The sequence below is a fragment of the Vulpes vulpes genome, chromosome X (genome assembly GCF_048418805.1).
Source record: "Vulpes vulpes isolate BD-2025 chromosome X, VulVul3, whole genome shotgun sequence".
NCBI classification, from domain to species: domain Eukaryota; kingdom Metazoa; phylum Chordata; class Mammalia; order Carnivora; family Canidae; genus Vulpes; species Vulpes vulpes.
This window is the reverse complement of record NC_132796.1, coordinates 106,867,249-106,881,063: the sequence shown is the minus strand read 5'-3', so window position 1 is coordinate 106,881,063 and position 13,815 is coordinate 106,867,249. Positions and strand designations below refer to the sequence as shown.

Here is a 13,815-nt window from a genome sequence, read left to right as displayed (position 1 = left end):
TTTCAAACCTTCCCCTTCCTTTAATTATAGTGCTGCTTAATCTCTGTGTTGCTTCTAGCCCTGTCTTTCCAGCAGTATATTTGAACCAAAGAGAATTCCCTGGATGTGATTTCTGCATCCTTACCCTCCTGAACACACTTGTAAAGACGAAGATTGTTTTATGAGTGTGTTCTTATTTTTGCTGCTTAAATTGTAAATCTCCTGTGGGAATGAAAAGTTATTACCCTCTGCCAGCCTAATTGCTTGGCCCTGCATTGTCTAATATCTTGTAAACATTTCTAAAAAGCCTTTAAAGTTAAAGGGGTAGATTAGCTCAGAAAAGAAAAATTCTGACAAATTTTGACCAACAGGTTAATGAAATATGTCATATTCCTGCCAACACTTAACCTTGCTTTGCCTAACAAAACCCTATTTCTATCCTGTTGACACCAGCTCGATCTTATGGCCACCCCAAAGCAGTATCTTCAGGAAACAATCTGCCTGACCTATTCGATCAAATTTGCCAACCACTTTTACCACAAAGCTGGTTTGTCTGACTTGGGGTTTTGGCCTATTGATTTGATAGGATCCAGTGGTTGGTATCATGTAGATGTAGGAAACTAAAATGATTATAATGAGAAAATCTTCAGTGACTAGATATATTAAGGAAGACCTTCATGATCAATAAGTCAGTATCAGCCCCAGTCAAAAGCAATAGATTACCAATGGCATAAGCTACATTGCTTCTTGGTATCCAAAGCCAATCACTGTACAGTTAAGGTGGTCAGAACTGGCCTTAACTCACTGCTTCTGCATGCCTCGTGGGTGGCACTGGACCCAATAACATTAACCTAGCTAAGACTGCCTTTGTCTATTCTTGAATCCTTCCAGTAGATCCCTGACTAACTCCCTCCAGCCTGATGTTTAGCCTTAGGATGCTTTGGAAAGTGGCATTTACTTGTCTTAATATCAGTTGAACAAGGGTAAAACAAGTTGATATAACAGGTTTTTCCCAGAATGCCTTAAGTGGCAATTTGTATCAAGCCAAGTAAAAAAGAATGTCACTGGAAGAAATGGTTTGGTGCCATGTTATAATAGAGAATTTGTTTGGGAAGGATCTCTGAGGTGCTCTTCTATTCCCCTTATTTGGGAGTACACTTTGGGGATGCTCCTAAATGTTTTTCTTATTTGGGTTAATGGAGCTAAGTAATGGCTCACACCCAGCTTCATGCTCTAAAGATGATACAAAAATCTCCGAAATCAAAACCTTCAAACATACCAGCTCATCCTTAGGCCCTTTCTTTAAAAAAAAAAAAAAAAAAAGAATTAGACACGGGCTGGAGGTGACCTTTACATTACTTAAATGGAGGGAGGCTTTCACAGATAAAGACATAAAACATTCTCTTTCCATGCAAACAGTAGATTCCGAACTTCTGTTGAAAGCATGAGGTTCAGCATGAAATTTGTTTGCCATGGGTATGTCCATGATAGGAGGAATTCTAGTGTCTGTGCTATAGCTTGGCATGCTGGTGTGCTACAACAACCAGGAAAATTTCCATAATCACCTTCATTCATTCAATCATTCATTCATCATTCCTACCCTCATTGAACCAGAACATGTGTTGAACCGCCTACTGATGAACATCTCTCTTTACATCCAATGTCTGAAAAGCTAAATGGTTTTTCAGACTCTATGGGATTTTTGAGAGTTGCAGATGAGACAAGAGTTGTGGGCACTCAGCAGCACTACCTCCTCCTTTTTCCCCTTGTGAGAAAATGCAAGAGCAAAGTCGTGCATATGAATGCATAAAGGCCAACCGAAACAAGGCAGCCATGGCTATTCTGATGTCACATCTGTTTATATAAGGCCCTATTTGGCCGGATCAAAGAGGCAGAGGCCACTTTTAAGATGAAGGAGAAAGAATATCTTCATCACCAGCAAACAATCTGACATCCTGGGTGACTTCCTACTTGGTTTTAATACCCCTCACTAAGGCATTGGCCTCACTTTTAAAGAGAGGCTAAAGATTCTTTTGCATTGGGTCAGCCTCATACCTGAGAGGCTCCCTAATGGGGTACAGGGTGTGTCCCTACCTTAAGGTAGAAAATCCCCTGGACTTCAGCCAGTAAGCATCTTGGATCCTTTGTGCATATAGCCAGAAATACCTGCCTGTGCTGTCCTCATATAGGTCTTGGCAGCTGCTTTCAGAAGGGAACTCAGCAGTGGGTAGTGAAAATGTCTCTGGCATTTGAAAAAAAAGCTAAGCCATTTACATTTAACAATTATAGAAGCAGCCTTCTGTTAGATTCCATTCAGTGCTGCACACATGGCCTGAGGGTCCACTATAAGTTATCTACTATACGAGGTGTCGGTAATTCAGGGATGACTCAGATGTGGCCCAGCTCACGGGGAGCTCTCACTCCGGTTAAGTTATAAAGGGGATTTATACGGAGCACTTCTGTAAGCAGGTATAAAGCAGCATAGCAGACTCAGTGATGTGGTGTGTTGTAACACATCTGAGCTATTTCAAGTCACTACCTCCTGAAGCCACCAGTAGAAAGGCTGGTAGGGCAGCCTCCACCCCAGCTGAGTTCTGTCCTGATGTTAGCGTTGTGAAGAATTCTGCTTTCTTCGAAACTGGGTTCCCCGGTCATTTCACTCAAAGGTTAGTCTAAGCTACCTATTCCCCAGCTATCTTTTCGGGCAGTGTGGTTAATTTTTTTTACCTAAAATCCCGTCATTAAGGATCAGATGGCTTTTCGTTAGCTTAGACATTGACAAAAGCTACATGACCACGCTGCTGACGGGATACGGTGAAACTGCCATTGAGCAATGAACAATGGTACAGCTTACCACTTCAAAAGAAATTTAAAATTTAGGATTTCTGATCTTTCAAAAAGTTGTGTCTCCTCTAAGTACCATTGTTGGGCTCTCCCATAATCAGTGAAGGAACACCTGAACTTTCTGGTCAAGTAGTAAATACCACTTCCCATTTCCAATGGAGGACTTGTCCACATAACATTTATGTAGGTTTTCTCACTATCAAGAGAGAGGCTTGACTTTGCCGATTAGCCCCTGGAACACTGTGATCTAAGGGGAGTGGACCTAGCAACATGGCCTTGCCTAGCATGGGATGTCTGCACAGACAAGAAGAAACATCCCATGATGGAGGGAGCCCTTTCAGAGTGAGTGACAGGAAAAGGAATGTCAGCTATCTGAGCAAAATTCCCAGAGAGAGCACTTTGGAATTTTTGGAGAATACAACTTACCCTTGTAGCTACAGTATTGCCAAGGATGACTATTACTCTTGCGATTCTGACAGTGTCACAACCATGGGTTCTAAGGGTAATAGCCCCATTAACTGGATTAGACAAAAAGTTGAATCCTAACATTTGTGGCTGTTGAGATGGACCTTTATGCATTGGCCTCTTTGACATACTGCTCATTGAGCCTGAGCTGGTGTCAAAGTTCTCTAGATGACTGCAAAGGAATGTGGAAATTTCATACTCTTTAGCTCATTATTTCCCTTCTTTCCTCCCCTCCCCCCCCCACCAATTGCTGGCTATATCCGTTTTTGATTGCTTTAGATACTCTTCCCATGCTCTCTACTGCCTTCTCTACTTTCATATTCCCTTTCTTTTCCCTTTATAAATTAATCTATTAATCCCTAAAATTTCTGCTTCGTAGAGGTGCTTTTATCTCTGACGGTTGGATATAAGGTTTTGAGTGCACCAAAAATGTGCTTATAGTTACATTCTTAAGTAATTAGGCTCGTATATTAAACATGGGGTTGGGGAAATCGGTACCATGTTAATCTTGTCGTGAGATTTTTGCCCACAAAATAAAAGAACAATCTAAAATTATTTTTTCCTTAGAAACTATAGGTGTCTCTAGCTTTATTCAATCAGTAATTTATTTGCATGTCGCCAACTTTATTTAAGATAAAATATGAATAGGAAAAAATACTGTTATGTTTAAACCTATATGAATAAGTCATAAAGTATTTGCCTTTAAAAGTTTTATTGTTTATTAGATTCTGCTAGATACGTATGATACTGTAGCTGGTTTCTTTTTTTAGACCTATTTTCATTAGTCACTAAGTAGATAATATGGGTAATCTTAATTAGCAGAATTGTTAAACTCGTCCCCATAGTTGACCACTCATCTTCTGTTTTATGTGGGCAATACCAAAATGAGGCCTGGGTAAGAAGGAAAAACAATAACCTGTTGGGTTTTCTGATTAAGCTGTTAAGTTATCAATTTTTACTTTTTCTAGGCATGTTACAGGAGAAATGCATAGCTCTTTAGCCTACCCTTTTAAAGTGGTCTCTGTAAGAAAAAGGGGGGAAACCAACCAAATTATGTTAGAATAAAGGAAGTTAAGTATTGGTCCAAGTGGTACATGGGACTGAACTGTGGCTTCCCCAGATGTCTTCCCACTGTGTTAGTTTTGTTAGGCTTTTAACCTATAACTGCCCAAGAATAGTCAGTCCCTTTATATTATACCTGTGCGATTGGATAGAAGAGAGAGTTCCTTCGAGATTAGATTGGTGATGGACCCTGGACACAGGTCTCTGACCGATGGATTTTGAACAATGTAGGTTAGTGAATTAATGATGAGAAATAAGCCTTATTTTAATGAGAAGCCTATTTTAAAATTATTTTATTCAAAATAGTTAATCTTCCCATAAACAAAATAATTTTAAACTGTTAAACAGAGAAATAGTAGTTTGCACATATAATATAGACTATTCCTAACTCTTAACTCGACTGTTACTTCAGAAAGTAATGCCTTCAAAACTAACATGTCATTTCGACTTCGAATTCTCAAGGTTTCTTTTTAAATGTCTTACATTTCAGAGAATATTTACTTTTTTTTTTTTTTTGGTTTCTGCATTTCTCTTTTTCCTACTGCAATTTTCCACCCTATGTGCAATTGTGAACAAGGTAACGAAACGCCTCCCTTCCTCAGGAACATCTACTATCTTCATGCTTTCTCAAACTTCCAGCAATCACAGTTTCTCTTGGAGTGAATAAGGTGATTTCCTTTCTTAATGTACCAACTTGCTTGCATTCTCATTTGCTTGACACCATTTTCTGACTCCTTATGCAAAATTACTTCTCATTATTCATTTTTATATCTTCTATTAATATTGAAGAGTATTTTGTCATTTTCCTTTGATCATTTGTTCACCTTCTCAAATGTCACACTGGAGAGGAAGTGATTTTCAAACACTCGGACCATAAGTCTCTAGTCCCCTTGATCCCTGGCACACAGTAGAAGCCACAGTGTGTCAGAGCTAGTCTGTTCACCAAGATGGGAATGTCTTGCACAAATTTCTCTTTGTTCAATACACTTACAGCACCAGCACAACTCTCAGAGGTGTTCACCAAAAGGATGGTAAGGTTCACTAATCAAACCACATTGACTCATCTACCGCATAACCTACCGGTGTCATCTCAAAAACCCCTGTTTGCCATATACTACTAATATCTGCATACTTCTCCCATGAAAATGATTCAATTCGAGTTGGAGACTTTCTTAGGTCTTTAAATGTATTCATTGAAATGTTATGCGTTTGCTATAGTGTAACCAACCATTTGTACTTTGGGCCAAGAATAGTTTATAGGAAATGATTTGTTTCTTCTACATTTTTATCACCAGGTAGGTTAAGCAATCTTCAAATGCTTTAAGTATCTTTACCTCACTATTACAGAGAAATCTGAGCTGTAAAAGGGCATCTGACTCATTATCCGCCAGACCTTCAGTCAGACCTCTTCTTTTACGAACATTCTCAGACGAATCTAATATATTGTAACAGGTACCTAGTGTTACACGAGCGGGCTGGCTTTTAAAGAAACAGATTAACAGCATTATAAAGAAAAAAATGAAAATACCACTCTCTAAATTTTCTCTGCTGTTGGTGTGGTGAACTTTATAACGATTCTTTACAAAAATATAAAGATGCATTCCTTGGAATATGGGAAAATCTCTATTTCAAATTTGGTAAGCCCTCAAATAAAATTCCAGGCATTTTGCAGAGCTCAGAGGGTAACAAAATTACATTGAATTTGTAAGGGGCAAGTTGCTATGGCAGTGCCATCATGTGAAAGTGCTCGTTAATACTGATTAGGAAATACAATTTTGATTTTAAAAAGATCATTGAGAAAATTGAAAATAAATATTCCAAAATTGCATCTGTATAACATCAAGTTGATTTAGCGTTGCATGTTCTTTTGGGAATTATGTGAGAATAATCCAGTGTCTTTGTACCTTCATGTGCTGTGTCTGTGTGTTTGCAGGTATACACTTAATGTACTTGTAAATGTCTGATCCCCCAAATTCATGAACAAATCTAATCACCTTTTTTAATGTCAAGTTTTATTCAAGCTAAATGTTTCAACTTTCAGAGGTAAAGGTAAAATCTTTCCTAGCTATTCAGGGGGATACTGGCCTAATTATGTAGAATGCCTCAGAATTGATTTTCCCATAAATGAGCAAATTCATTTTATATTGTTTCATTTACCCCAAAAAAATAGTTGAGAGGAATCCTTGAACTCAGAATGACTCCTCTGTGTGTATTTTGTTTCCCACCACAGGGGCCTCTGTCATCTCAGACCTTGAGAGGTCTCTTGTCCACCCGTAGAAATTTAGAGTAATTTGTGAATGAAGTTGACGAGCTTACCAGCTTGGAAAAAACTCAGTACAGCTTAGGGCAGGGCCGTCTTTCATGCACACATAAAAATTAATGATCATCAGGAATGAAATTGCAGTTCAGTTCTCTTTGGAGCTAACAAGTGTGAGTCCTCCTCATAGGCCCACGTTTTCATCAGCTGTCCACTCCCCAACCTCTCAGCAAAGAATGAAAATTAAGCTAATAGAATGGATACTTTGGTTCTTCTATCTCCTACAGTTCATCACAGCCTGCACCTGCGCTGTTGTTTTGGAAGCAGACTCCGTTTGCCCCAGTCAGCATCTTGTCCCCCATTTTGAGCGACTCACGTGTTTCTATCTTCCCTCTGTAACGATCTGCTTCCCGGTAGCCTTCAAAGTCTTTGACCCTTTTATCCCAGATGGCCCTGTCCTAGGTTGTATGGTGCATTTTAACTATACTGTTTCCAGCTAATTCTGTATCCCCCTGGATTGCTTTCTTTAGCTTGGGCTGTGGTTTGGGAGGCTAGGCTGGGTAGCAGACACTGCTTCTGCTTTTGGCCTCTCCAGGGCCTTAAATCCTACAATAACATAGGACTAGGAACGTAGAATTGAGAAAGTTTTATCTTTTAAACAGTTGTTTTATTTTTAATGTATATTTCTTCCAGAAATATCTTTGCACATAGCATTATTTTTTCCTCCCAAGGAAAACATTTGGCGAGTAGTTCGGCCACTGAGTTTGTCCCTTGATAGGAGAACTGTGTCTCTCCTTTTCTAAGCTCTCAGTGTGAATGGCAACCATATTTTGGTTAGGGTCAGTCACCGTGACCCTGCTACCTGAACTCTTAGGAAAATAGGGAACATGAAAGAAATGGAACGTAGTCTAGAGGACTTCTAGTCCAATCATGGCAAGGAAAGTGCACCAGTATGGGAAGAAAATAGCATACCCCTTCAGGACCCTCCACTACTCGTGTCTTAAAAGGTTGGATTTGAGAGTAGAGAATTAAAGTTAGGCTCCCTCCCAAGACAGAAGGCATCTACTTCTCAACATCCCTGATTGAGACTCTGTGATCAGTTGGCCTACCACACACTGTCCCTGTTAATAGCATTTGAAAATGTTCAGAGGACAGCAAAGAATCTACAGATTTAGGAAAGTTTCTGTGGTCACTTTTCTTTAAAAAAAAAAAAAAAAGATGAATAAGAAAAACAGAAGTGTCAGTTGACTCATAGATACATGATCTACCAAAAAGAAAATGAACTCCAGCATTATGAGGAAGAAATATGTTTCTTCCAACAAAGGAAAAATACTTTTACACCAGTCTTTCAAAGTTGATGATATCTTGAGATTTTTCTCTGTCAAAATTTACGCATCCTCAAAAACAATAGTTCATTCATGCACCATGTCCCAAGTACCTGCTATGCGCCAGATATGCTACACTAGATGCTGGAGATGAAACGAAGATGGCCCTATTTTCAAGGAGCTCACAGACTAGAGGGTCCTTGTGGGGATAATGACAGGAGAGCCCTGGAGCAATCCAAAAGCACAAAGCAAGTCTGAATCTATTCAGTTAACAAATGAAGAAGGGATTAAAATCTGGTTATTGTGTCCCTTTTTTTTTCCCTGCATGTGAATAAAACTTGGCACTCTAAGATAGTTCCTTTACTCTCATACCAAAATTTACTACTTGATTTATTTTTGAAAATGCTAAACAGATGGCTTCACATCATTGTTAAAATAAACCTTTTAACTCTGTATATTTTAAATTTTTCAGAATCCGAATCTTGAACTGCCTATGTTATTGTCCTACAAGCATATTGACAGTGATTACAGCTAAAAAAGAAAGCAGGAAGAAACAACTACAAAAAGTTATCATCTCAGGATACTCAATATGCAACAAGTTAAACCACTCTCTGATGTCTGGGGGTTCAGAATCAATGTCCATTAAAATACCAAATGACTCTCTTAAGCATTTACAGTTATTGTTAAGTAGCCGTTATGGCCAAAGCTCTAAGTTATGAATCATACGAAAGTTGAAAGCACGAATAATTAGAATTTCTGGCTTTAGATAGAATAGTATAACTACCAAATGGGTGCTCCTTTAACCCATGAACTCTGTGAATGGATCTAAATATAATAGTATAAAGTAGAAGTCATACAATGGGAATGAATAGACTTTGCTAATATTACTTTTTTTGCCTGGCAGAAGAAATAGGCTGTTTGGATCACATTTCTTGTTCCTGCTGAATGATAATCTTAAATTATTTTTTTTCAAACATGTGAAAGGAATACTTGAAAATACAAGAAGACTAAATGGTATCAGTGCATCAGAATAGTTAATCCTTTCTGTTCACCCACATGCTAATTTTGTCTTCATAGAATTGCCTTGCCAAAAAAATACCTTGAACCCTTATGTGGAAAGAATGTTCATCCTAGATATTTTTGTGAGAATCAAAACAATTACTTATTTTATTTTTGTTCTTCTGAATTTAGTCTCACTTAATGGGTATGTGGCTACTAGATTTGAAAATAAAACATTTCCAATCACTTAGTAAGTGTAAGTAAGTAGCCCCTCAAAAGAGTTAAGATATAACAGATTTTTCCAATATTAGTTTTACTGGGATCTGAGGTGAGATAGGCAAAGCCATAGTTACAATAAAAATAAAGCCATCCGAACATCAGTCTTCTATAATTTTCGTAGAGAGGGTAAAAAATAGCTTATTTCAAGCTGTTAATGGTTATTTTTTGAAAGAGGCTGCATTTGTGTATATATGCAGCACTTTTTTTTTTAACTTGCCAATTTGCGAAGGAGGGATCCATCCCAAGACAGTGATTCAGCCTGCAGAGCCATGACTTTGAACATGAATGTTTTCTCTCTTATCAAACATGGTTAGGTGGTGATCTGACTTTAAACCATGAGATTCACCTTAGTAATGTCCTCAACTTACTGGACTAGAAGGAGGCTTTAGCCTCCTGATGAGTTCACCTAAAACATAAAAATAAATGTGAAATGTCTTTATTAAATGTTAAAATCAAACACACTCTTTTTTTGGGGGATATAAATGGCTACATTTGACTACTAGATTGAGATGGGCTCTTAAAGAATGTTTCCAGGGGCGCCTGGCTGGCTCAGTTGGTGGAGCATGCGTCTCTTGGATCTTGGGGTCGTGAGTTCAAGCCCCACGCTGGTCATAGAGATTACTTTTTTTTTTTTTTTTCAGTGTTTTCCTAGCGGTTTCCATTTTTGGTTGTCTTTCTGACGTGCCCATACTACTATTAGTGTTTATATTGTACCTTGATTTAGAAAAGTCTTGAATTCAGTCTATACCAGTGTATTTATACGGTCCGTGTGGCACATTTGATTCCTCTGTATCTATTTTGTGTAAATGTTTAGGCGTAATTTTTCTTAAGTTCAAGGAAGGACATAATTTCAGTCATCAGAAACCATTCCAGCGTTCTGACCCTTTTTCATTATTTCATTTGTTCTCCTCTATCAGTGTTACTTTTCGAGTATTTTGTTAGGTGTCATTCACAGCTTACCCAAGTGTGCTGTGTTCCGGTAGCCCGTATTAGAGGTGATCCACTGAATGCAAAGTCTATATTCTTTGCCTACTCCAAAGAGCTAAAAAATCAGACCCAGAAAAGCTTTTGGTGTCTTTAGTTGTTCTTGTTACAGTTGTTGCTGTGGTTACTGCTGTTTTACGTAAGTACTCTAAGGACTGTGAATACAAATGAGAGATGCTCAATATAGAGAAAGGCTCATGTAACGCAAACCATTGGAGACTGCCATAATCAGAATATCCAGGGTAGTGGAAATGTAACCAGTGGCATATAAAATTCCTTGCAGCCAGGAAGAAAGGTGACTAAGGGGGATTTAGAGTCCTGTCTCAGCTACACATTATGCTGCAGCTCAGATTCATGATGGTGATGAGCATGGCCTAGATCCTTGAAAGGGACCTGACTTCCTTTTTGAAGGAGATTTTATCAATGAGCTAAAAAATGGCTAGCATGGGTTAGCAGATGTAATAACTCGAAGTAAGCCATCCTACAGTATTCCTAGCACTACAATCTAACCACCTTATTTTGTGACCGAGAAAGTGGAAAAATGTAATAACAGGATCATATATACCCATCATTTGAACAACTTTGAACTATCAAGGTGTCCTTGTGATTTTCACAACTGTTGTCCATTGTTTGAAGGTGTAACTTACTAAACGTAAAACATAAATTCCATATCTACAACATCTACACCAGCAACAGTATAAATGTAGGCCTAAATTTGCAAAATTCATAATTTAGTGATGGAATTTTTTAATAACATGCAGTATATAAATGTGCAGATTTTATGCAAGTGTTAACAAAATCATTTTTCAGCTTGCAAAACGGGACTGCAGTATTACATTTTTCACTTAAGCAATTTTTTACATCTACGTTGTTGCTTTCTATAATGACTGTGAATGCCATCTTTTATGAATGCAACTTGCCTTTTTCATTACAGAAATTTTTGTTTGATGTATCAATAAACTTTGGTATGATATGATTGATATTTTAGCCTCTTTTTTGGAAAGGTCTCAGTTTGACATAAAAATACGGAAGCAATATGGTGACAGGAAATAGTCTTTAATTTCCTGTTTGCCTGTTTCTATATGTGTTCAACTCGCATTCTAGGGCAGAACCTAATTTGGAGAGGTTGTAGTTCTTCTGGAGGTTTGGAATGAGCCTGTCTACATAGATTAAAGTTCAGCCAAAACAGTAAATACATACTGAAAGTCTCCTAGTGTGTACTTGGTGGTGTGCTTTCGGCTGCCCACACATTGGAGGTAGTGTGATACGTGGTCGGTGTCTCCATCTCATTGAAATCATTTGAGCCTTAAGAATCCAAACATGCAGCAGTTTTACAGTGGCTTGAAATTTGGTCCAAAGGTGTGTGTGTACACCTGCCTCTCCCTGCCCCCCTCCCCGCCACCTCCCAACGTTGCTCAGCCTGCGCCTAAGACCTTGTGAAAACACTGCTGTCCTTGACTGTTAAAGTTTCCCCACAGTAGCTGGTTGCATTACATTTTTACACTTTAGTCTCTGTGTTTTTGTAGCCTTTGATCCTATTAAGCCTTTGACCTACATTTAGCGAATTTCCTTTTTATTTTTATTTTTTGGTTTGGTTTTTGTGTTAATTCCAGCGTAGTTAATGTACAACGTTACATTAGTTTCAGGTGTCTCCTTGTTATTTTTTGGTAAGTGGGAAATGTGCAGTATTTGGAGGTGAGATCTGAGTTAAAAGTTTCAGCTTTGTCACTTTGAGCCATCTTCCTCACAGACTCACATCTCGCTCCTGAAATGGTGTCGTGGGGGTGAGGGCTGATCAAATGAGGAAAAGAGATCCAAAATGCCTTGTAAAAAAATGCCGTGTAAAATACCATGATTTGGAAGAAATCATTGCTATTTTTATATTAAGGGTTTTGATCTTTTTAATGAATAATTGTCATTTACCAAATTTTTATAGATGTCACTATGGTAGATTCTTTCCAGTGTCTTGGATTTAATTAGTCTGTGCAAGCTTCCTCTCCCTTCCCCCATCCAGCTTTGTGGGAGCTGCCTCACTGCTGAGTCTACCCAGGATTGGCCAATAAAGTAAGCATTGTGAGGAGCTGGGTGGCTTGGCCCCTTCAAACAAGCAGCACATGGAAAGGTTAGGGGCCGAGGTTATCACTATGGTTATTCAGTGCCTGTGTCCCCGCTCAAGTGCTGGCTGCATACTAATGAAGCTTGAAGGACCCAGTGCTGAGGACAGTCAGAAAAAAACAGGGACTAATCATTTCACAACTTTGTAAAATTAATTTGACACATTTTTCCCAGCAATTTAGAGGCAAGGAACATGGGCTCGGTTCCTAGTATGTGGATCTATCATGCTGAAGAAACGTTGCTCATCAATCAAGCAGGTCCTCGTCTCAGGGGCGTTAGGAGCAAGTGCCAGGAGCTAAAAGGAATAGTACAGCTCTTGGTGGACCACAAGGTCTTTGGCCCTGGCTCTTCGTGTGGAAAGAAGCAAAGGATGTTCATGGTTAAAATGCCTGCTGCTTCTGTGGTCTCTTCGTCAATTTGCCAGGATGTATTTCCTGCCAATAAAGCCACTAAAGTCACAACTACTCATATTAACACTTAAACAGCACTTACTGTGTGCCAGGCACTGACTTACCTACGAATATAAGTATGCCTTTAATAATTCCCACAGTCCTGGGGTGCCTCGGTGGCTCGGTCTGCCTTTGGCTCAAGTTGTGATCCCAGGGTCCTGGGATCGGGCCCCACATTGGGCTCCCCGCAGGGAGCCTGCTTCTCCCTCTACCTGTGTCTCTGCCTCTCTCTGTGTGTCTCTCGTGAATAAATAAATCTTTAGAAAAAAAATAATAATTCAGGCAGTCCTACGAAGTAGGTACTAACATTTCACCACTTGACAGATAAGACAACTGAGTCACAAACCAAGGTCACAGTGGTAGAGCCAGTTTTCTTTTTCTTTTCTTTTTCTTTTTTTTTTGCAACACAAAAGTATTATTTTATATTCTGGAAGTCGTAAGATCAAGGTGTGTTTTTCCTGGAAGCTCTAGAGGAGATCTGCTCTGCTCCCTTGTCTTCCAGCTTTCAGAAGGTAATGTCATGGGGCACCCAGGTGACTGACTCAGTTGAGCATCTGCCTTCGGCTCAGGTCATGATCTCAAGGTCCTGGGATTGAGCCCCACATTGGGCTCCCTGCTCGGTGGGAAGTCTGTTTCTCCCTCTCTGCCCCCTTCGCCCTTCCCGCGACCCCCCCTACACACACACACACACACTGACACACTCTCAAATAAAATAAAAAAACAAGGTAATGTGATTCCTTGTCTCATGATCCCTTCCTGATCCATCTTCAAATCTCTGCTGTCTGCTTGCATGGTCACATTTCTGAATCTGACTCTCCTGCATTCCCCCTGTGATTACATGGGATCTGTGTGGATAATCGAGGATAATCTCTCCATCTTGAGATCTTGAAGTCACATCTGCAGTGTCCCTTTTCCCATGGAAAGGTGACATATTTACAGGAATTAGGAAGGACATGCACATCTTTGCAGGGCAGGTATTCGGCATACCACACCATCTCAGCCGGGGACTGGAAGGTCTTCCAGGTCATGACACTAGGAACGTTCTGGGCAAGCCTGG

The 13,815-nt window shown here is 39.3% G+C and overlaps 1 protein-coding gene across 11 annotated transcripts in view; it reads left to right on the top strand.

Annotated features, from left to right (window-relative positions):
• Positions 1-11,174, top strand: part of ATP11C (ATPase phospholipid transporting 11C (ATP11C blood group)) — a 181,928-nt gene extending 170,754 nt beyond the window's left edge. For 4 of the 11 annotated variants that reach the window (XR_011998277.1, XM_026009043.2, XM_072744524.1 and 1 more), the window contains 2 exons: positions 5,698-5,802; positions 8,405-11,174. Coding sequence is in view for 7 of the 11 variants with exons in the window: in XM_026009043.2 (XP_025864828.1) it covers positions 5,698-5,799 (102 nt within the window). In the remaining 4 variants the exon portion in view is untranslated. Of the gene's footprint in view, positions 1-4,927; positions 5,019-5,697; positions 5,803-8,404 lie in introns of all 11 variants that reach the window. The other 7 variants (XM_026009045.2, XM_026009046.2, XM_072744527.1 and 4 more) reach the window with 2 other exon arrangements.
• The last annotated feature ends 2,641 nt before the right edge of the window (positions 11,175-13,815 follow it).